Source organism: Glycine soja, chromosome 7, assembly GCF_004193775.1.
Source record: "Glycine soja cultivar W05 chromosome 7, ASM419377v2, whole genome shotgun sequence".
NCBI lineage: Eukaryota > Viridiplantae > Streptophyta > Magnoliopsida > Fabales > Fabaceae > Glycine > Glycine soja.
The window spans coordinates 7,317,702-7,342,323 of record NC_041008.1 but is presented as its reverse complement, the minus strand read 5'-3'; the positions used below and the strand labels follow the sequence as shown (position 1 = coordinate 7,342,323).

The following is a 24,622-nucleotide window of genomic DNA, read 5'->3' as shown; positions in this document are numbered from 1 at the left end:
TCATTGCATCTTTTAAAGTTAAGAAAGAAGTAAATTTATATATTTTTTAAGGTTTGAGAACCAAATCTCCAAATTGTATAAAAGTCCTAGACTGCATTTAACCAAAAAATAAAAGACCAATAACATTTTTCAATTTAAAACAGGCCAATCATCAAACATTTAAATGAATTATATTAGATTATTTTAACTTAATTTTTCCATTTCAAAATCCTAATTATATCTCTAAGAGAAGATTTCATTTTGAGATCTTAGTCATTTTTATGGATATGCATTGTCACAATATTGTCTAAGATCTTCTCCATCTTTTATTCCAATAATAAATCTCATTTTAACATTTTAAATATTTTTTTATGCAAATAATTTTTATAAAGAGAGAGTAAATTTTTTTTTTAAATAGATGTAGATGATGACTTTTTATTTTATAAGAACTGATCTTCAGATCTTTAGACTAAAATCCTTATTGAAGATGAAGGAAGTTTCTAAAACCGCCAACCCTTGTTGTTACTTATTCATCGGCGGATGATAGAGCTTTTCTTGTTCTGCTTTCCTATGATATGGATTCGGTTGATTCTCCTGTGGTATCGACTGCCTTTGTTCGGCTGAGACTTCAGCGTCTGCGGATTCTCTAGTAGCTGCTATAGCATCTGCTTCGTCGGGTGCTGAATCGGATGCTTTATCTGCGCGGTTTGAAACTCTTTGGAAAAGAAAATGCTTTGCCCAGGAATTCTAGGTTGAAAGCCCTCTCTGACCAAAAAAACCAGGAACGAAAGTCTTCATCCTAGGCTTTGGAATCAATCAAAAGAGCCGGAGTCGAGTAAGGATACAACGCATCAGTATAAGCTGCTACAGCATCAGGCAGGGCAAAGGTACTTTCCAGACCTGAATCTACAAAAGATGGAACCTAAATAAGAAGCCAGATGAAAGGGTCACTACCATTTGTCACGGTTACGATGTTGTCGTGATCCTTGATACTGCAGAAAAATATAGAGAAAATGGGACTCATGCAGTTGCAATTACTACTGCATTTGCATGTAGTCTCGATGAGTAAAAAAACTTTACCTTGAGGCCGCAATCTAAAACCATGTTTACGACCGACATCCTATTCGTCTTGAAATCGCCATTCATTCACGATTCAGGGACAAAAACGAGACAACCTCCGATTCGCATCGGTAGCAGCAGGAATCCTATCGAATCGTGCGATACTTATCGTGAATCGTACGATACTAACTACCATGGTTCCAAATTGAAAATTTTCCTTCCAATGACTCCTGTGTGTGCGTGTGTGTTTTGCTTCCATAATTATGTTCAGGGTAGAGTGGTTGAGTTCAGGGGGACAGGAGATGCATTATAAATTTGTGAGCAACATAATTGGCATTACATGATTTATGTATATCTCTTGGAGTGTCTGATACCCATGTCTCTCTGGAGAAGCAGTTGGCGAAATGATGCTCAGGGGGGAAGATAACTGAAGGAAGAAAAGAAAAACGACAATGGGAAGTTGAGATGGTCAAGATTTGTTCTTCTTCTGGTCAAAGGTTTGTCTATATTAAAGTTACTTGTAACCTTCTTTAGGCTACTCTTTGTGTTGTTGTTCTTGCAAGTTTGAGTCTAAGAGTACACCTTGACTTTGGTGCTTTAGATGTGCAGGAACTGAAGGATTTTTGGAAACAAGAAAAAATTCAACCTTTCTGCCCTTATAAGAAAAATGGAAAATCAGCATCAACAAACTCAAGAAGTAGCTGGATGAATGTGAAAAGATTCTAGCTAAACCAGTGAATACAGAGAGAAGAACTATCCAAGAACTTTGACAGTGAAGGCAGTGGGTCTTCAAATGATGCCTCAAAAACAAAAGGGAAAGTCTCAAGCTTTAACCTTTCAAAATGTGTGAAGTGTTTTCTTTTATCTAACTCACACGGTTGGCTTTGGATCTCTTGGTACCATTAGGAGTTTAGGAGAATATTGAACAAATGACAGTAAAATTGTATCGATCTTTGGATCTTATAATTTAGGTTATAGTTGAGCTTATGCTAGTGAATATATGTAATCCAATATTAGGTTTCATTACCTTACTCTAGATGTGTCAGAGGAAAGATCCCATTATTTTATCAGCTTCTCTCTTTATTCCTTTAGCCATGTTTAGATCTAGTTTTCTCTTTTCAATTAGCTGTTATTCTCAGTATGAGTTCTTTATATTGCCCAATCCATAACTACTATCCATATTATACTGTCTTATGTGTAGCCAGAACCAGGGGATTGCATTGGATGCATCAGAAGAAACTTTACAATGTAAACAATAGCATGCAGTGATGATAAAATTCTATTGTCAAATTCTTGCTTTCAATGCTAGGTCTACTACAGCCTGTATCAAAATAGAGTTTTGACACTGAAACTCTGCAAGTTTGCAATTCCAACCAGTCATGAAACGTCAACTGAGTGACTGATATTGGCATTGCTTTTACAAAACTGTAGATTTTAGTGTTTTCTACAAGTAATGATAGCGCTATTTGGCCAGGGTTGATAATGGCTTTAAAATAAATGAAACTTAGTATGAGTGCTTCAGATTCTTCAAAGAATATTACTCTGTAATTGCATGGTCTTACCACACAGAATTTGGAATTTTCAGTTGAAGAGGTTGGATTCATCTTCAGCATGACATTTCTAAGTAAACATCCTGCTGCCTATATATGAAGTGGTAAGATAAATAGGTGGTTGATATTTGGTTCTCATTTGGGTGATACTATTCAATGCTAATGCTACACCAATACACCATGTATATGGATCTTGATTTGGTACTTGAAATATGAAGGAGGCACACCATACAAAGTGACCCAAGTCAATTTAACCCAATGCATCAACGTGTTGGCTAGCCCAATGGTTGATCATTGGGTTCCCTAATCTCTCATGTTAAAAATTATTGGAATGGTGTATTGGAAGCTGGTGTTGGCAATTGCAGGGTGGGTATTCATGCTTCTTGTCGTGATTATTAGAATCTTACAATTCATGATTTGGATCACATGATTCAATACGAATTGGGTAGCCAACAATTCATATCATATGATAAATCATAGATAACTTTGAATCTTGCTATAGATAGATAAATTAGTTCAATTTCATATCATTGATACAAATCACATGATTAATCTATTAAATGTTTTTTATTTTTTAGTTTTCTTTCACTATTTCTTATTGAAGACATCAATGAGTTAGATAAGTTTAGTTTAAATTGTTCAATGAACCGGAATTGAAGGAGCATTATTGAATGCACCTTATTTAATTATTCAAATGTTTTATTTTCATTCTCTAAGACAAGGATTTCACACCGTCACTCTTTTTTATGCATTATATTCTGTTTTTCTATTTTAGTCCCTTGAAATAAAGGTTTCACTCACTCAATTGTGACTTATGATTTTGTTTCATGATATTGATGATAATTTTCTAGATTAAAATTATTACATTGAGTACTATACATCATTTATCATTTGATATATTTTAGCCATTTTTATTGTCTTTGAATTTTACAATTTGATATCATTTATGATTCATAAATTAGCTTAACAATTCATTTAATGGAAATTTAATAACCTCGGTTATGAATTTAAGATTGTACTATATTTTCTAAATTCATTTATTTCATTGTATTAGCCGTTAGTCAAATGCCTATTTATTTACTTCTATCCTTAGCGAATTACACAAGTTTAGGTTATAAACAGAAGTGCAAAGCTAGAAACCCTAGGAATTCATCAGATCCGCCGCATCTTCTCTTTTGCTTGGGTTTGCTTGGGTATAGGTGAGTACCTGACAAGAATCATCGGGTTCAAAAGATTTTAGTAGCGCTTGTTGCAGGTAAGTTCTCTAGTTTCTTTATTTTTCTTTTGAAGGTAGTTCGCACACCTTCTCTGAAACTTTGATTTTTAATCGTGCTGAATGACGTCGTGTGATCCATGTAGTCAACCTCTCTTAGTGGGATAAGGCTTTATTGTTGTTGTTGTTGCTGCTGCAGTTCACTCACCTTTTGTTTTTATATATTAATGTTAAAATAGTTTCCTGGATCATATAATTAACTTGAGTTGATTTATATATAGTGAAATTTTAGTGAAACATTTTTTTCTCAATTCTTTAGGTGTTCCCTTAATAGTTGTCATTAAGGTTTTAAGTTATGGTAGTGGTTGCATCATTGTTGCATTGTGACTGTTGTGGGACACAAAAGTGATATGATGTGGTTGTAGAATCACTTCAAATCAACATTAAGTGATGTTAAAACCTTAAACCTTGTCTTGTCTATATCCTTATCCACGCCTCATTTCTTTTGCTACACGATCGGTGCTTGAGATGTCACATGCCCAACAAGTCTTTTCAGTGAGGGAATTTCTGGTGGAACGGTGAAATGCGTAGAGATTGGAAAGAACACCAACGGCGAAAGCACTTTGCTGGGCCGACACTGACACCGAGAGACGAAAGCTAGGGGAGCAAATGAGATTAGATACCCCAGAAGCGTAGATCCGGAGATTCCCGATATAGGTCAACCTTTCGAACTGGTGCTGAATCCACGGGCAGGCAAGAGACAACCCGGTGAACTGAAACATCTTAGTAGCTAGAGGAAAAGAAAGCAAAAGTGATTCCCGTAGTAGCGGCGAGCGAAATGGGAGCAGCCTAAACCGTGAAAACGGGGTTGTGGGAGAGCTATATAAGAAAGGCTTATGGTGGATACCTAGGCACCCAGAGATGAGGAAGGGCGTAGTAAGCGACGAAATGCTTTGGGGAGTTGAAAATAAGCGTAGATTCGGGGATTCCCGATATAGGTAAACCTTTCGAACTGCTGTTGAATCCTCGGGTAGGCAAGAGACAAACTGGTGAACTGAAACATCTTAGTAGCCAGAGGAAAAGAAAGCAAAAGCAATTCCCGTAGTAGTGGCGAGCGAAATGGGAGTAGCCTAAACCGTGAAAACGGGTCCTAGCCGTAAACGATGGATACTAGGCACTGTGCGTATCGACCCGTGCAATGTTGTAGCTAACGCGTTAAGTATCCCGCCTGGGGAGTATGTTTGCAAGAATGAAACTCAAAGGAATTGACGGGCGCCCGCACAAGCGGTGGAGCATGTGGTTTAATCCAATGACAAGCGAAGAACCTTACTAGGGCTTGACATGCCGTGAATCCTCTTGAAAGAGAGGGGTGCCTTCGGGAACGTGGACACAGGTGGTGCATGGTTGTCTACTTTTTTCACCCCCATCTATGTCGTCACACGGGGGCGACATGGATGGGGTGAAAGTGGAAAGAGAGGGATGGGGTTTCTCTTGCTTTTGGTATAGTGGGCCCCAGCGGGAGGTCTGCATGACGGGCTAAGGGCTCTCAGCCACATGGATAATTTAATGTACTCATCGAGACGTGGATCATCCAAGGCACATTAGCATGGCGTACTTCCTCTTAGAATGTGAGTTTGGGCCTAACTCAACCCCAAAAGTTAGCTTAAGTGGTGAGGGTTGCCCCTCACTTATATACTCTAACTTGACTTTATTTCTAGTCGATGTGGGACTTGGGTTTCCCAATACACCCCCTAACGCCCAACACTTCTTGGGCTTGATGCGTGGATAACAATGATGGGTGACCCTTTGAATTAATCTTGGAGATGGTCTGACACCATCTTAGAATCTTAGAATGTGAGTTTAGGCCTAACTCTACCCCAAAAGTTAATTTAAGGAGTGTGGGTTGCCCCTCACTTATATACTCTAACTTTACTTTATCTCTTGAAATTTTAGAATGTGAGTTTAGGCCTAACTCTTCCCCTAAAGCTAACTCAAGGGGTGTTCCTTACTTATATACTTTAACTTGGATTTATTTTTAGCCGATGTAAGACTTAGGTTTTTTCTATTACACTCCCTCATGCCTAACACTTCTTGGATATGCTCTGATATCATCTTAGAATATGGGTTTGGCAACCGCAAAAACTAGCTCAAGGGGTGAGGGTTGTCCCTCACTTAAATATTCTAACTTGGCTTTATTTTTAGCCAATGTAGGACTTGGGTTTTTCCTAATACTTCCTAACTCTACAAGGTTACCCATCTCAAATCGCTCCAAGTCAAGTATGTCTAACTAAAGAATTTTTAAGTGATGGATTATCAAAAAGTAGACTCATGTTGTTGGTATATGTAGCAATTTATCAGTACCGTATGATTTGCGATACAATACATATGATTCAAGTAGTTGGCAATACGAACCGGTGAGCTAATCATTTTGGTGCATGAATTGCAAGAATCACAACCTAAAGAAGAATCACACAATTCTTGCATAGGTTGAGGCCTTGGAAGGAGTTGTGATACCCTATTGCTCCTCCAAGGGTCGTTGTGCCTAGCCATCATTACTGGAGTAGTGCTTTTATCGCCAAAATTGCAAAAAGTGTTGGTTGTAGTAGACAAATTGCATTGCACTATAGTTCTTACTCCTTTCAATCATGGTCAAAGAAGAGAGATGACCCAATTCACAACCCTAACCGTAAACAATGACTTCTTTTTTCACTTTAGCAACTTTTGTGTTTTAGTTGCAAGATATAAACCGTGTTTCAACTTTGGACTGTCAGTTTTAACTTATTGATTGATATTTAAGTATTGACTGGTATCAAATAAAAAATATTTAATTGATGTGATAATTGTTTTTTATTTCAATTATTTTTTTTATCATAAAATCTATTAGAAAAAGTAGTAAAAATCTTTCAAATACAAATATTTAATACTATATATTAATTTTCATAGCACAATATTTATTATGAATTTTAATGTTATTCTATTATAACAATTTTTAACAGAGCTCATACTTCTTATGCTCTTAGAGTTATGATTCTTAGTTATTGATCATGAATATGTTCTTTAGAGTTATGCTTCTTTGTAAGTTGTATATGCTACGTTTTATTATGATCATGAATCTTACCATTCATAATTCGGAAAATGAACCTTTTGATTTACTATTTGAATATTGATTCTACTACAATGATAGGTAGTACCAATCAAATCCATTTTAAGTTATCCTTAACTATATAATCTTCTTGCACAACCTTTGGATCCTTCACATTCTGATGTGTATTCGGTTCATTTATGTTCCTTACTGTTGGAAGTCTTCCTGTAATTGCTAATTGTTTGTGCGACTGTGCCTCATTTTTTTTTTTTGCACTGATGATTACTCCTTGACCTCATTAGCTATTAGGATGTCGTAACTATTTTTTTGTCTCCCTCTTGGAGTTGCTTAGAGGGTTCAGAATGTTGTGAGGGACTTTTGTGGTTAGGAGGAGAAAACAAGAGAGTGATTGGTTAGTTGGGACTTGGAAGGTTATCTACAGAACAAGATAATTCAGAAATTAGGCTTCTAAAACACGGAGAAAGTATTTAGAGTCCAGTTAGTAACCTAATATTTGATTAGAATAGTTCTTGGATTGCTATTGTGAGGAGATGTGATTGAATGGGCCAATGGGAATAGTATTGATAGAATAGTCCTGAATTTGTACAGAGATTGATTTCTCATTTTATCAAAAATATGCAAAGCTTGTGGGGATGTTACTGTTAGAACTATTTTCTACTTGTTGGGACGAATTTTGCAGTGTTTCAGTTTGCAAGTACCACCACCTTGTTAAGTCCATTTGTGTCCATTCGCAGAAGAGTTGTCACACACCAACAATTGTCTCTAACTGTTATCCTAATAAACTAAGATTTCTTTGTTCTTAAGAAATTTCACAAAAGACATGTAACTCTTTAAAATCTTTATTTTAGAATATACTATTCATCACTGAATAGCCCAAGTTTTAATTTAGTTCCAATGTCACAAAATTACAGTTTGATCTCTATTGTTATCTTTGTTTCTGACCAAATTGTCTGTAATACATGTAACTCACAGATGTCAATTGAGATTGTCAAATTTCAGTATATTAATGGCAACTTGATGTTGCATGTGCAGAATGTGGAATTAAAAATTCGATGACAAAAATGAAACTTGCATTGAAAAGTTAATTTTAATTGAAATTATATTTATATTTAACCTCTAAGAAAGAACCATATAAAAGTATTAAATGTTAAACATTAGAATCCTGTTAATTACAAGTAGCATACTTAGTTTAGAAATGAAACTATGAGATAAAATTTGAACAAACCAGAGCTACCTTTTGATCAGTAGGACCAGGAGCAAGGTTTAAAAATTAAAAAGTAAACCAATTCCTAAAAGAGAGGTACCTACACGAGGGAGATAAATAACAGGCCTAATGTGTTGTTGACTTGCATGATTTAACTGTGTATCTCTTATGTTGCTTGTTGTTTTTTTAATTTAAAAATATTTTAGTGTTGTAGCTAGTGAATCAAATGATATATTTTTACTGACCAAATGTGAGTCTGAGTCTATGATTCTATTCCTATTTCTTCATTGCCGGAATTTTTCCTACAGGAAAGGAAATGAAAAAGCTACAGTCATTCATAATGAGCATTTTCTTTGGAATTACGTTGCTAATTTTACAAACAAAAGTTTATAATATTTATCTGCTGTCTTTTTTAACTGAACTATAAAGTCAAACAAATGCAAATGAGAATCTTGTTATAACCTTGATTTTTTTTCTTTTTGGCAGTGGAGTTAGTTTTGGTTGACTAATGTTATACAATTATGTGTTTATTGCTAAAAACATTTTATAAATAGCAATATAGTAGATGCATGTGATATTTTTAAATGTTAAATTTCCTTTCCTACTCTCACTCAACAATTTTTCCCCCAGATACTTTCGTTGTGTTATATACTCTCTCTGAGATGGATTCTGACAATTTCCAGTCAGTTGATTTGAGGAAGTACATATGTCCAGTACCGGGTATCCAAGTTTTGGTGGTAGATAACAACTTGACATGCCTAGCAACTGTATTGAAAATTCTTCAAACCCTTGGATATGAAGGTAAGTAGCAGTGAACATATATTTCTGGAAGCTAAAAGTTATTTTTCTTTTATATATCTGTGGCTTATATGCTGTTTAACTGCATTCCGATATATTTGCAACCACAATTTCAAATGTTCCACAATGATAGCTGTCATATATATTAACACTTAAAAGTCAATCTGATTATCCATTGTGAATTAAGTGATGATAAATTGATCACATTCATAGTCTATGTTCAATCATCCAACAATGTTTATTGTTTAGTACAGGGTGGAGCTAGATTAGTAGATTGTTTTAATTGGGCTGGCCAAGGTTTAAATTTGTGGTCTGCAACGGCACATGTAAAAGCAATGTTATGATTTTGGAGGTTTTCAAATCTTATCACAATATTAAGGTTTTGGAAGTCTCCACAACTACAACTGTAATAACAATTTAAAACCTTCGGGGTGGCCAAATAGAAATACCATTAATTGAAAAGGTTTAGCTAAAAAATAATACTTAAAAAAAATACATGTAAAATGGAGTGAATAAAAAACTTTGGAAACATATTAGAGACATAGATTAATAGTGTTACTAGCATTAGTTAGTTACTCTTATAACCAATTGTATAACAGTTTACTAGCATTAGTTATATAAGGCTCAATGTATTCATATAAAGATTTGATTTGCTCATTTGAGCATTATCCTAAATAATATTCAGTTTTTCTTCTCTCTTTTCATCTCTATACCTTGAACTTTATCAGAACACAACTCTGCCTGGGACTATGCATATATAAATTGTGCATCTTTCTTTCTCTTCTGAGATTATCATATGATTTGATAACATATTTTAATGTAGCCATAAAAGTTGTTTTTAATTTTGTTACTTGAGGCTAAACTATTGGGATATTATTTCTTCTTCTCACTACTTGTTAATGAACTTGATGACACCCACAGTATATAATTATTATTTTGGATTGATTTATTATTGAGTTTTTCCTTACTTTCTTGTACTACTAGTTGTGACTGCTTCATTAGCTTCTGAAGCATTAGCGATTATTGAGAAGAAGAAAGATGAACTTAACCTTGCACTTTTGGAGGTTGACTTACCAGACATGAAAATAAATTCCCTGACAGAGAAAATAAGAGAAATCTCTGACCTTCAGTATTTTCGTTAAGTCCTCATATTCTTTGGCTTGTTTTACTTTAAACCACAAGTTCCATTCATGAGTTAAATTATTAACTCACTATCTGTTCATTATTTCTGTAGTTATGACTGCTAATGATAATCCATTGTGCAATGGATCTAAGAGGTATTTTAAAAAGCCAGTCACCATTTATGATCTAAGCAGCCTGTGGATGTATTTGAAGTGGAAAATAGAAGATGGAAGCATAGTTACTGAAGATGTAAGAAGCTATGTAAACAACAATCAAGAATTCCAACCATTCCTGAACGCCAGAGGGCAGACTCTCCAAATTGGGAAAAGAAAAGAACAAAGACATAAGATAGGGGGAAATCAAAGTGAATCATTATTGCTGAAAAGGAAAAGGCTTAGCTGGACTGGTGACTCACATACGAAGTTCTTGGGAGGTGTTGAATTTTCAGGAACCAGTGGTAAGTTTGGACTAAAGTTTATTGTTTATTTATTTCTGCTGTTACTTCCAGCTATAAGAGTAACACTTGCTGTCTTTCTTAGGAGAAGCTCCTCCAAATCAAAGACACCAGCTTAGAAATGTGCCAGGACTTGCAAAACAGAATGTTAAAAACCATTTGCAGGTTTGTTCTTTTCAATGGTGCATGTGTCCTCATTTAACTCTTTTCTTGAATTTTTTTAAAGTATCTTGCATCCGGGGAAATGAACAAGCATTGCTTCATGTAAACTCTGAAACTCAAAATAGGCAGAATTGAGGCAAACCAACGTATGGGGTTCTCATCATTGTGGTGCTTGGGGAGGGTCAATTGTATGCAGCTTTATGCCATGGCCTGTGAGTGAAGAGTTTGTTTCTGTAATTAGAATCCATGATCACCAAGTCATATGGCAGCAACCTTACTGCTGCACTTGAGGCGTTTCAAAATAGGCAGTATATACTTGAAAATTGGTTGTGCTTATTGAAAGCCTGCAATGCGGTTTCAGTTTTAGTGCATTACCTAGTTTTATGAAACTGCTAAATACTACAGTTTGGAATTTTGTTTCAATTGATTGTGTTCACTGTTCAGGAAGTGAAGAAGTGAGGAAGTTAGAGAGTTAGTTGAAAATTATTCATAGAATTAGTCAGGGATTATAGTTAAAACTTGGAAGGGCTGGGGCTTATCTGCAATAGTGGGAAGGATAAAAGGGATAAAGGCATTCAGATTCGTTAGCATTTGCACTGTTGTAGAATTTTTTGAAGGGGAAACTTTTGGAAGAGTTTTCTCTTTTCTTTGTTGACATTTAATACTCAATAACAGAAGCATACTCTCTCTCTAAATTTCATATTCTTTTTTTTTTTTGGTTTCCCTGGTAATATTTTTTTCAGCATTATCATGTTGTATTTGAATCATGACCTATCTGTATATGTATCTGTTTCAGCAATCTCTGCAACAAGCTAATCCAATTCATCAGCACAGCAATATACATTCATCTGATTTGAATTTGGGATCGCAGTATGTTTCTCAGACTGACAATTATAACGGTAAAATACACCAATTGCCCAATTGTCACGTTAAGATCTGTAATTGCATGCATCTGCATTCTCAACGCAACCCATTATATGAATTATCAATTTTAAGTCCAAGTGATCAGACATCAACTGGGCAAAATCAATTGTATCCACCGGGGGAACTGTTCGGTGCTGCACACTACACATCCGGGTCTGGTGAATTTATGAACAATGGTAATGGTAAGTCGGGGGAGACATGTGCTGAAAATACTACTGATATAAAAGTTTTCAGTGAGGACACACATGTATACTGTGTGGATGATCTTGCTGTGCAAAGTGAAATGGATTTTTCAACTCTGTTAGCCAATGACATGTGCCAACGATTTCACCCATTCCTTCCCGTTCCTCTTCCACCATCAGATGGAAAAGAACATGGCATTTCTGGGGCTGAAGCAGGACAGATTGATGAAATTTTTTATCCTCCAAATGGAACTCAGCAGTTTAGTGATGAGGATTTAAATATCTGGTTATCAATGGTTAAATCCCTGGTAAGAATATGCACGTATGCTCATGAATATATACACATAAATATTACTTTTTTTTTTTTTTGTTTCTATTCTCTTTTTTTTAATCTTTTTTCTTTTTGTTGACTTTTATACAGAATTGCTCAATGGTGTTGCTTGAAGCTGTGGAAGGCTGAAAAGAGAATAGAGTTTATCATATGATTTGTCGATGTTTTTTTGTACTTTTGCTTTGAGAATTTTGTCTTATTCGAAGTTGTTGCTGATTTCATTTAGAGTAAGTTTGACAATTTCTAGTTTTATTTTACTATTTGAAAAGTTTCTTTAACTACATATTTCTAATTGCTTATATTTTAGTTTTATAAAATTGAATTTCTTTTTTACCTTTTTCTTACATAAGAAAAGGTTTTATTGTTCCATTTTGACTTTTATATTTTTTCTTGATATTTTTTTTATATTATTTATTTCATTATTTTAATATTATAGTTCAAGATATTGATAATAGATTATTATATGAAAATATGATGTATACTTAAACATATGTTTATTTTATTTTTAAACTTAGTTAAAAAAAATTTAAGATGTAAAATTAATAGTAGAATGGCCAACATGAAAAAAATAATTAAACTAAAAATATAATCAAAATAAATTATCTTTAAATAAAAAACTATACGAGTTTAAAATCAATTAAAAGATATAATTATAATTATCTAAAAATATATTTATTAATAAAGTTAAATTAAAATTTATATAAAAAATGTCATAAATATGTTGATTTATATTATGCTTTTTTTATTGCATTTATATTATGTTATTATGTTCTAGTATTTGTCAAGAAATTTTAAAGAATACTTATTTTAATAACTTTAATAACTTTTAGTTATTAGTTAATTTTCTTATCTTCATATGTTCTAGTATTTGTCAAGAAATTTTAAAGAATACTTATTTTAATAACTTTAATAACTTTTAGTTATTAGTTAATTTTCTTATCTTCATTTTATCTCGTATAATGGGACTTAACAATAATAGTAGTAGTTAAACAGTTAGTAAAATTTATTTTCTATTTTCATTCTACCAACACCTTGAGCAAGTGGACTCCAGATATGGTTGATTTCTAGTTCAAAAATGTGAATTTGTCACATAATTTGAACAATAAATTAAAAAAAAAACATTTGCAGCTGAAAATATCTAGGGCAGATACTAAACTTTAAGGGTGTGTTTGGATAAAATAATTTAATTAGGTAATGTATTTTTTATAGGGAATTAAATTCTTTTTTATTAAAAGTAACTGTTTGGATATTTTAGTAAAAGAAATTCAAAATTTTAGAATTTTAAAAGAGATTTTAGTTAGTTGAAAGAATAAAATTTTAAATTCTATCTTCAAGGGAGTGAATTTGAAAATTCTGACTTTTGAACTTCCTCTCTCCGTCGCCGTCATGCCCCTCCTCCGTCACCTTCACCTTGGTGACAACTTCTTCTCCAACCAGATCCCTCCCGAGTACGGCACCTGGTGGCAGCACCTCCAGTACCTCACCCTCCCCGGCAACGAGTTTGTTGAAGAGAGAGGTTGTATCCAAACACAGAATTTTAAAAATAAAGGAATTTAAATTGAAGCATTTGAAATTCTCAGAATTTAAAATTCTTTTTAGAATTTTAAATTGCCTTATCCAAACACACTCTAAAGCCAATTTAAATACCTTTTCGGTTTGCTGTTTCTTATGCTAAAGAAGACTTTATAATTATAAGGTACAATGGTACATTTAACTACATTTAACTAGTGGTAATTCCTCAAGATGAAGTCTACCCTCTATTGCTCAAATGTGCGTTTGAATAGCTGTGTGAATGTTTTCTGATGCGGTCTTTTGGTTTCTGGTTTAAATTCTGGGCTAACTCATTTCTACCCAAAATTTTGCCAAAGTTGTTGGTGGTAACTTGATTCAACCCCTCTTCCCCCTGATGTTTTCTTCACCATCAAAAAGAAGGGAAATTGAACCAAACAAGATAACTTTGGCATTGGTATAACGCTTCCATTTCATTGAATGAGCTCATTAGGGAAATGTAAGTAGTTCAGTGTACTGGAAAAGAACCTCATTCCTCTACAAGCTTGATGATAATGCACGCAATCCTAAGCTTTTAAAAACGCAAGATAATCATCAATTATAGGCATGGCTGAAGACCGGTATCCGGAACCAAAGAGATTATAATGATTTAAATAGTGATACAGCATATAAAGGTCTCTCCTCTCAAAGCCTGGCTGTTTAGGCATCACCTGTAGAGACCATTTGAAAATTGACATAACTATCAGAAAATTATTGTATGAAACTGACATTTCACATGCCAACCCAATATCATTAAGTTTCTTTGAAACATGCAACTATATCCAGCTATAAACTAGTTCAACAAGGATATTGAGAAACCAAACCAAACTATTCACTTTATTGAGGATTTGAGGTAGAATGTTTTCCATAAAGTTCACAGAAAAACATATCACTAAATTTGATAGATCTTAGTTGACACAACGGAAATTGGCTGGACCAAGAAGATTGCTGGAAGCATTATTTGTTGTTTAATATAATATGATCTTACATCAACAAATACAGATAAAAAAAAATCATATATCATGTTCAGTTTACCATGAGATCAAATTTTGATTGAACTTACAAATGACATACCCAACTAAGGTTGTAAGAGTATCAACATTCAGACACAGAGGTGGGGACCCGGAAATGGAATGAAAACACAATTACTAGAAAACAAATTTCATCGATGGACAGTGAGTTCAACAGACAGACACGAATTAGGGTTGCCTCTTGTTAGACCCTAAATACCATGTATAAGAGAGTAAACAAGAGGCATCTGATTAACTCTGTTTTTGAAATACATATTGGAAGCTCTATTGTATAGAGTCCATGTAATAATTACAAGAATCACCAATATCCTAATTACCATAATTACATGATTATGGTTAGCAAACAGTATTACCTCAAAAGAAATAAACAAAAAAGAGAAAGAAATCCATGAAGGGAGAAAAGGTGGTGTTAAGATAATTATGAATTCCATTATATCATATATCAGCAAACAGTATAACCTCAAAGTAAGAATTATAGAATGATCCTCCAAAGCCAGCACACCAAGACATACCAAATTCTGCTTCACTGTGTCCATCGACAGAATAAAACAACAGTCACCACAACTGTCAGCCAATTTTTTTCTTCGAAGTTTGTATGAATATTGCAGTCTCACATTCACATATTTGCATTAACCCCACTATGGAAAAATTTAGAGGACCAAGATAGCACCCAATAATTGTGGGGATGCAACTTAATTGAGCTATGCTTCCTACTTCCCATTCTTAGCTCAATAAAGGTCCTTCAAAATGTGTCTGATAAAATATCAAATTACACTAAAAATTTTAGCCATTGACATAGTAAAAAATAGTGGCTACGAAAGCTCACAAGAGACATTACAATTTACAACTCACTTAGAAATCTACACTTCAAGTTTTGGAATTTTCTGTTGACTATTTTAGCAGGGAATTAAATAGTGGGTCACCCATATCAAAAGTCACAATTTTCCAAATTTTAACAAGTTCCTTTTAATTTTCCTTTGTATTTTTGTGTGTTAAAACATCCTGTGACACAAATTTCAACTGCTAATCTGGTTTCAAACTTTAGCTGCCATATAAGCAAATGCTTGACTTACAATAACATGCAGGGTCCAATATGATAGGCTCTCCATTTATGTCAGAACTGATGTTTCCACTCCAGAGGTCTCCATGTAGTAAGCATGGTTCTATCACCACATTGGCAAACAGGGGCCCCATGCTTTTCACCAGTCTCTGTCCTGTAGAACAAGTCAAGCAGATATATATGGAGTCATTTTCGGAGTTTTAATACAAACAGAACATTATATGTCAATATGATAGGCCACTACAGGTTTATGTCAAAAATAAAAGGCAATTAAGACAGTTATTGCTAGTATCATCAGAAATAGACAGTTATTTTCTACAAGTGGTAGTTATTGTTTAGTATCAGCAGACATAGGCAGTTGTTTTCGACAAGTGGCAGTTATTTGTGGAATACGGATAAAGGAAAAGCGATCAGTTAGAGTGTGTGTGTTTTTTCATTGCTTCTGCAGTGTTGAAGGAGGAAACTCAGTAAGGGAAGCAGCCTGTGTTAGCAATTCTGTACTCTAGATTCTGGTTAAATTCCAGAAATGTGATCAATAAAAATCTTTTATTTGTACTGGAGAATCTTGAGTCTAACACAGATCATGAACAAATGGCAAGTTTGAGTGACATAACTACTAGTGCTCAGTGGTACTTACTTTCTTACGTAATGTTTCTATGATATATATATATAATACTTACTCGACATTTAGATTCTAAATTAAATAAAATATTTAGAATGCCTTAATAACTTCTTCCCTAAAGGTACTGCATTCTTACTTCCAGTCAGACTCTTAAAAGACATTTGTTCTATGGTTATTACTCCACCAAGAAGGATGTGAAAACAGGAAATTGTCACTAAATGAAAGGTCAAAATATATACAGTTATCCACTAGAAAAGAATAGCCTCCTATTCTCCCTGTGTCAATGAACTTAATGTACTCTATCACGTATCCAATCTGTCTCTGGTTTAAATCCTATTGACCTGCTTATTTTATTCAATCTAAATATTCGATAGACAAAAATGTGATGTACAGCTAGAATTAATTAATGGGAACCCAATCTATGCTCTCCATAAAATTGAACCCAATCTGATGATCAGGTGTTTATTTCTGGAGTGCTACAGCATAATATACATAACATAATTAGAAAATTAATTAGAACAAACAAACAAAAGATGATAATTGATAACTGATATATCCTGACAAGTACCACGTGCCTTGTTAAAATGGAAAGATTCATGATAAATGATAACAAAAACAAATTACAACAATGATAACTTTCATGAGGAAGGCGCATTAAACCTCCCAATGGTGTTATCAACATCGAAACCAAACCCTTTACTAGATTTTCCAGCTTTATGCATTTCAGCAAGCTTCCTCCCTAAATCAGACTGGGAAGCAATAAATCACAATTAGGATGCACAAATTTTCCTAATCAGAAGCAATTTCTAGGTAACTCACCTGATAGCCTCTGGAGGCACCAAATTGTATGAATTCCATAATGATGAAAGAACCACCAGTAGGTAGCAATCCAACCTACAACTCCTAGCAACAAGTCAACTCAAGTTCCCTCCACCATGATATAACTAGTAAATATTAGCTCTCACAACACTAATGGTAAGCATTCTCACCTTATAGGGCTTAGGTACACGGATAGTCCCGGTTTCATACATAGCTCCTAAACCAAGAGCCTCTGCTTCAAACATGGATGGTCCAATATGCTGAGCCAAAAAAAAAAATGGATGGTCCAATACTCCTGATATAGAGTTTCAACTTTCAACAACATAGAACTTGTCATATATAATATAAGAAGCAAAGGAATGAAGCTTTTGCTCCAAGATAATTGAAACAACGCAACACATTCAAAAGGAAAAATTCAATCCCAAGGCACAACTCAACCACGAAACCAAAAACAGAAGGTCCCATCTCCGGGTGCTATACCTATTTGTTTTAATAAAGAATAAACCAGCATTGGTATCGAAGCGACAAGCAAGATTGATACAACCCCACCAACAGGGCTAATTTTGGTTATCTCCGTAGCTTTCCCTTCAGAAAGAATCCACTCACGAACCGGATCTTTGCTCATGCTCATGCTCATGCTGAACTCTAATAAAGAACTATAAGCTCAGAAACCACTGTTATTTTTCATCAAGATATATCTAAATGGCATTAAATTACTCAAACCAGGGTACAAATTTTGCAAAGTCATAGCACAAAAGCTGCCACACAGTCATTATAATTTGTTAGACTGAGTTTTCATCAGTCTCCATACCCTTTTCACAAAAGCCATAACAAAAAGAACAAGAATTAAAATCAACTATATGGCAAAGGTAAAAGGGCAATTTCAATTATTGAGGGACACCAAAAACATTTTCGAAAGGGCAATTCCATTGTAATCAACAAAGTTGTCACAAACTACAAATACATTGTCATTCCTTAAAATTGTGTTGAGTAATGATTGGCAGTGTGTCAAAAAACCTCGTACTGTGTTCCAGGACAAGTGAAACTGAGCTCATGAAACTAGAATCTGTTGAAGTAACGGAATTATGAGTAAGTTAACTTACTTGGTGATGATTTGGTTTTGGTGAAAGAAGGTCGAAGAGGTCGAGAAAGTGAAGAGAAACATGTAGAAGACGACATGGCTCCCACGTGTGCACTCGTCATCCACTTCCTTCCTCTTCTCCTTCCCTTTACCAACAGTAACACTACAACCAATCACACACGGCTGCTTATGCATAATTTTTTTCTGCATTACTACCAAAATAAGAAAAATACATACACTCTGTCCGTCCGTCACATACAGGAGAAAAAATATTTCCTAAAATAAATGTTACGTGTTAGTTTTTTTTAATGTAACATTATATTTATTATTTTTTCTGTATAAAAAAAAGAAATAAAATTTAACTTTTTTATTAATAATTATTTAAAATTTAATCTAATAAAAAAATATATCATATATTTTATATGAAAATAAATATAACTATTTTTTATGCAAAGAAAACAAACAAACTTGTGGCATACAAATAACTTGATAGAGTCAAAATGATCAAGGTGTTTGTCTTTCAACTCATTTTGTTTAATTTTAAAACATAATTCAATCAATTTTGATCGGTTTGTTTCGGTTTAATTTTTATAAAAAAAATTTTAAAACTCAACTTATTCATGAAATATTTGGTTTGGTTCGAACTAGCAACTTATCTATTTAAATTTGATCTCTTTTTTAAAATTATTATTTTATATCATGATTCATCTTAATATCTAGCACAATTAATACAATATTATCACATATTTGAAAGTAGTAGAATTGATTCATTTAATACCATCAACATAATATTCTAAACTAATAAAAATTAATACAAAATATTCTTCAACGAGATTTACTATAATATTCTAAATTAATACAAATCACAACTATTTCTTACAAACTAATTTCTTACAATAAATTTTGTTACAATCATATTTGTTGAAACAAATGAACAAAATATGAGTCATTAATATTATAAACATGATAAAAAAATATGAAAATAAAGTAAAACAAATAATAATGTACTTGAAAGTAATATATTTTAACACTAGTAGTTCAAATACTTGTTACAACACTTGTTGATATTAATAGTATTTAAAGTCAAACCAAACAATTCTAGCTATTTTGATGGGATCTATATAAGTCTAATCCGTGACTCAACCCGTACATGAATAGTTTTGATCCGTTTAATTTTGACCTAAATATATAAATGAATCAACTCAAACTATTTGTCTGGAATCAATCCGAGTTTGCGAATGATCCATACCGATGAACACCAGTACAAATTATTGATTGTTTTTAAAGGAAGAGTTCTTTGAATTGTAATAGAACACTTCAACTACAATTTCTTTTTGTGAAACACGTAAACATCAAAATAACATTGAAAAAGTAATTTAAGAAATCCAGATAAAACAATAATTGTATACTTGAAAATCCTCATGCATTTGCAAAACATTTGTAGAGAGCCTTCCAATAAGAAAGGTTGTTATAATTTATAAATATCAAATATCAATATTCTAATATTTAAATTTAACTTTGATATAAAAAGTTACAAATATATTTAATAGTCTGAGCCATATATGCACACAGTTTGATTGCCTATCATTTTTCTATCTAATGTATAAATATTTTGTATAATTCGTGAATGCATATTATAATGCCTTGTTTGTTCTATGTTTTTTATTCAAGTTATTCTTTAGGAATGACACTTTTCGACCAGCGAATTAAAAAGGAATCATTTTCTTATTTCTAACTTTCTTTAAAGGATTTTTTTTTTAACTTACCAAGCGTGTGTTTCGTTTTACATTAAATTATCTTGAATCACATTGACATATACCAGCTAGCCTAATTTTAGGTAGATTTTTATATGTTTAATTTTACACAAAGTAATTTTTAGATTTAGAATTGATTTTAAGTTGGAAAAAATTTTGTGTAACTTTTTTTTTTTTATAAAAATATATATTGGGCCTTACTATTAACTTGTTTTCATAATAAAAATATTCAAACATAAATTATATCTCTTTAAAATAAATTTTAACTAATTTTTTTTTATCAACACTCATTCAAATACACACTAAATGTTAAATAATTTAAGAGCAAATATATGTTTACTTGTTCCCTTTTGGACACAAATTTATTGATTATTTTCTTTTTTCAATTGATATATAAGTATATGAATATTTACTTTAATTTCTAATGATATATTAATAACAAAATCTACAGCTTAAAAGTAGTAAATAAATAATAAAAAAATCATAAAAAAATTTATGACTTCAGTTAAAAAAAATACAAAAATAGAAGTTATAATCGTTGTTAAGACTTTCAACTTAAAAATCACAACTTCTGTTATCACTTATCCCAAAATGAATAGTAATTTAAAATTCACCCAATTGACGATTTCCAAAAAAAATGACTCCTATTTAGTAAATCGGCCGATTATATTACTCGTTTATCCACCCTTGAAAACTTTTTCTTGATCCCTTCCTGTCAAGTAGCATTATTTAGAAAAGTGGTTGTTGAAAAATAACGGTGCAAGAGACATAAATCATTGTTAATCTTTAACACGTATTTAACTATTTATAATATTAGTGTGCTTGCCCAAGTAGGTAAGGATAAGGATGCCATAGTCAACAGATATCAGCTGGTGGTACCTAAGTACATATTAGTGGATAAATTAGCTAAAATTAGCTAGATGGATGTTGGAAGTTGAAAGTTGATCAAACTATTTAATTAAATCAACGCATTGTTTGTTGGGAGAAAGGAAACAAGGAGAAAGTAGATATGATAAAAGATATAGTAGTAATTATTTCAAAAATAAGAAAAGTTATAGTAGTAACTATTTCAAAAATACATGTATTTACCAAATTAAAATTATAACTAAAATAAAAGATATATTTTTGTTATTTTACACTTCTGAACTAGCTAGTTTAATTATAGGCTTTCCAGACCCTTCTAATTCAATTAATTAGTTTATATCATCTTTTAATTTCCATCTTTCAATTAATTTCACATTGCATATGCTACAAAAGGAGACACATGCTGTACAACTAAAACTAAAAGGCAGAAATCGTTGTAGGCATACATCCCCCGTTTTACACTAGAGGAAAAGGCCATAAAACGAACAAAGAATTTGAATTTAATCTATTTAAAGCATTAAAATACCAATAAAACACACCCTAACACTTTTTTTTTTATTATCATCTAAAATAACTCTCTTTTATCATCAAATCAATTTTATATGTGTCTTCCTTAATATATTAATATATTGAAAATAGTTCTGGGTTATTTAGTGAGACTAAAAATAAAATTTGTATTAGTATAATATGGTGATCCAATTTAGTTAGTTGAACAAAATATATGAATTATTTTAAATTCTTTTATTTCTGTTATCGATTACTACTAATAAAAAATATATTAAATAAGTGTGCTATTAGTATTTCTAGGGAGTTACTAGCCTTGTTCCTTTACATACACAGATTAGGCACACACTACAACAACTCCTTTGATTAGCTTTCTTACATTACTGTCTAGCTTCTGCTTCTCCCAAAGTTGATTGTTGAGAGTTGTTACTAGAATTAAGTTCAACTTGCCTCTGATCACTATCTGTGTTCCTTTCTGGGGCATTGGGCTCATCAAGAGAATGCCTGATGGTAAATGTTACATGCCTCGCATGTTTTGATTCAAAAGCATTCTGCAGTGACAAACGGCACACTGGACATGTGGACTGTTTTCTCAGCCACATATCAATGCAAGAAAGATGAAATGTGTGGCCACATTTTGGTATGATGCGCAATAGTTCTTTTTCTTTGTACTCTGCCAAACATATCACACACCTGTAAAAGCAAAGTGAATAATATATCAACAAATTGACTATTATTTAGAAATAGAAACTGACAATTTTAAATCAGATTTTATAGAATAAAAGGTAAAATATATTTTTATCCTTCAAAATATTTTAAAATATTGATTTTAGTCCTGTAAAAAATTAATACATTTCAATCTCTGCATTTACCAAAAGTGATGTAGTTGTAAGTCTTCATCAAGTACTGAAAAAATGTTTCTATCAAAATATCAAGACTAAACATTAAATTTATATAAAGACTAAAATTAACATTTTAAAATATTTTCAAGGACTAAAAAGCATATCTTTATATTAAATTAAAGAAAGAAAGAACATTGTCTATGACCTACGAATTAGAGAGTAGAGACCGGAAACTAGACTCAACTGTGTAGTTTCAATTGAACTGAAGGCTTCATGGTTGAAATTCAAAGTGGGGATAGCAGCTACAAAACCAGGTGCAGGGTCATGACCATGATATTCTGCCTGTCAAGTAAACAATACAAACATTAAAATCTGAAGCACCCAACATGAACAGAACACCAACATAAAGTAAAAATTCTAGGCAAGAAAAATTACATTAAGGGGCAGTATACATGTTAATTAATAGTACCAAGCATCCATTTCTTCATCTGATTGAAAAATTTTGACCAGGTATTTAAAAATTTTCATCACATATCTAGCATAAAGTTGCAGCTATCATTATTCCTCGAATAAACTACAAGAATAAGTACACCAATTTAGAAACCATAAACTCATAACCAAATAAGAGCTTAATTTTGATTCATTAATTACCTACCTCTAATCATGTTAACTAGCAAAATCAACACACATGAAGAAGGGTACGTCACAGCTGAAATTAATTACCCGTTCTATATCTGTTATTGGTTCAATTTCATATATAGTCCGTGATCGCTCTCGTAGTCTTCCACAAATTATTCTTGCGCAAACAAAAACAATGAAAGTTGCACTCAAACCAAACCCAATAACAGTAGTCACCAAATTGGTATCAATACCCATTGTATCCAATCCCCCACTTCACAAAACTAATCTCCAAGACCAAGCCACAAACCTCAGAAGAAGCTAAAACAAAAAAGACAATAATAAGAAACCAAAACTTGACACACACTTCCCAATTCACATATAAAACATGAGAGCAGAGTGCACTCAGGTGTCACATAAATACATAGCCCACAAGTTTCCAAGAGATAAATAACATGATAAATAAGGGAAACGGAAAAAATAATAGACACCAAAATGAGAACTCTTTCAGAAAAAAATAGTAAAAAAAAATTAAATTTTTATGGAATCCTAGTGGCTTTGGTCTGACTCAAAGGGAAAATATATGGATGGTGGGGAAGAGAGAGGAGAGTTGTGGAAGAAGAACGTTCATTTTTTTCATTCTCTTGTTTATTGGAAATTTGGAATGATATTCTTGGTGGGGTCCACGACATGATTTGACCAACTAACGACAAATCGAAGGGTTGAGGCCTTTAGAGGGTGGGTGTTGAATCTAATGATTTTTGGCAAAAAAATAGATCTCAACGGTGTGAAGAAAGTGCACCATAATCAGGTTTCTCTCCATTTCTCCTTGTCTGGATACTTCAGGATAAGTTCCAATGTTCAAGAATTGCGGTGATGCCATTTTGCTTGCGGTTTTGTCACCCACCAAAGTACGAATAATAATAATATAATAATAATAATATGATGTTAGAAAGGTTTGCATTGTTTTCTTTTCTTTAAGCTTCACGTCAAATGATCAGGTAACTTGTTATTTTCAAATTTTGAAAAATGAGAATTATAAATATTAACTATTCCATAGTATTTCAACAGATAAGTGCAAAAAGAAAAGTGTTATGAATAAAAGATAAATATACATGAGTGTTTCAAGTAATCATTTAACCACTTATTAATTCTTAATCTCTATATCATTATGATTATATGACTTAATTAAATTTATGTTTATTATTTCTTATAATAATTAGTAAGAATTTTCACTTGATATGTCACACATATATATAAGATATGTATTTATTGACAATTTGTTAAGTGAGAATGAGAAGAATAAATATTAACAATTAGATCATGATTGAGATTGAAGTAAATAATTCAGGTGAATATTTTTTAAAAATCACGTGTGTTTTTAACTTTCATCCACACAACTAATGCATCAATCTTGTTGGGCTTAGAAACATTACCAGTTTTGGTCATAAACTATTATTGAGTGGTTTCGTTTTCAATAATAATAATAATAATAAATGAACACACTCGAAGCACAAATGATAAGCAAACAAAAGCTTATACGTGGGTAAATCTACGAAGACAAATTTCATGGTTACTAGACTTACTCCCATGATGAAACAAATGTATACGGTATACCTCAATTTTGTTTGTTCAACAAATAATAATCAATTTTTCAATTCTCTTTTTCATTTGTGTATGACTAGTACTGTACTAGAAGGGTTCTTGCCTGCGATGCTTAAGAGGACACAATGGTTTGTTGTTATCAATATCAAATAAATATTGGAATAGGATTGCAACAAAGTATTGGCAAATGGAG

The 24,622-nt window shown here is 32.6% G+C and overlaps 3 protein-coding genes across 11 annotated transcripts; 1 reads left to right on the top strand and 2 right to left on the bottom strand.

Annotated features, from left to right (window-relative positions):
- The first annotated feature begins 438 nt into the window (after window positions 1-438).
- LOC114418503 (two-component response regulator ARR2-like) lies at window positions 439-12,364 on the top strand. Of its 2 annotated transcripts, XM_028383885.1 has the most exons (8): window positions 439-1,535; window positions 1,640-3,843; window positions 8,739-8,909; window positions 9,891-10,043; window positions 10,141-10,485; window positions 10,568-10,647; window positions 11,441-12,058; window positions 12,172-12,364. In XM_028383885.1, exons 3-8 carry the CDS (start codon window positions 8,771-8,773, stop codon window positions 12,208-12,210), a joined length of 1,374 nt encoding a protein of 457 aa, XP_028239686.1. In that variant the 5' UTR covers window positions 439-1,535; window positions 1,640-3,843; window positions 8,739-8,770; the 3' UTR covers window positions 12,211-12,364. The 2 variants fall into 2 exon arrangements, with proteins under 2 accessions (XP_028239686.1, XP_028239685.1); XM_028383884.1 differs by lacking the exons at window positions 439-1,535; window positions 1,640-3,843 and having other exon boundaries at window positions 6,775-8,909.
- A 1,252-nt stretch (window positions 12,365-13,616) lies between these two features.
- LOC114418501 (protein-ribulosamine 3-kinase, chloroplastic-like) lies at window positions 13,617-18,476 on the bottom strand. 7 transcript variants are annotated; one of them, XM_028383883.1, is made up of 8 exons: window positions 18,265-18,380; window positions 18,126-18,184; window positions 17,642-17,806; window positions 17,332-17,456; window positions 17,162-17,236; window positions 17,003-17,091; window positions 15,734-15,874; window positions 13,617-14,300 (listed from the first exon to the last, which is right to left on the bottom strand). In XM_028383883.1, the coding sequence occupies exons 3-7, from the start codon at window positions 17,796-17,798 to the stop codon at window positions 15,775-15,777; spliced, it is 546 nt and encodes a 181-aa protein (XP_028239684.1). In that variant the 5' UTR covers window positions 17,799-17,806; window positions 18,126-18,184; window positions 18,265-18,380; the 3' UTR covers window positions 13,617-14,300; window positions 15,734-15,774. The 7 variants fall into 7 exon arrangements, 6 of the variants coding, with proteins under 6 accessions (XP_028239684.1, XP_028239679.1, XP_028239682.1 ...); XM_028383878.1 differs by lacking the exon at window positions 18,126-18,184 and having other exon boundaries at window positions 17,642-17,817; window positions 18,265-18,476; XM_028383881.1 differs by lacking the exon at window positions 18,126-18,184 and having other exon boundaries at window positions 18,265-18,388.
- Window positions 18,477-21,580: 3,104 nt separating this feature from the next.
- On the bottom strand, window positions 21,581-23,651 carry LOC114418500 (RING-H2 finger protein ATL39-like). Of its 2 annotated transcripts, none has more exons than XM_028383876.1 (3): window positions 22,930-23,651; window positions 22,412-22,548; window positions 21,581-22,057 (listed from the first exon to the last, which is right to left on the bottom strand). In XM_028383876.1, exons 1-3 carry the CDS (start codon window positions 23,080-23,082, stop codon window positions 21,745-21,747), a joined length of 603 nt encoding a protein of 200 aa, XP_028239677.1. In that variant the 5' UTR covers window positions 23,083-23,651; the 3' UTR covers window positions 21,581-21,744. The 2 variants fall into 2 exon arrangements, with proteins under 2 accessions (XP_028239677.1, XP_028239678.1); XM_028383877.1 differs by having other exon boundaries at window positions 22,451-22,548; window positions 22,930-23,636.
- Between the last annotated feature and the right edge of the window lie 971 nt (window positions 23,652-24,622).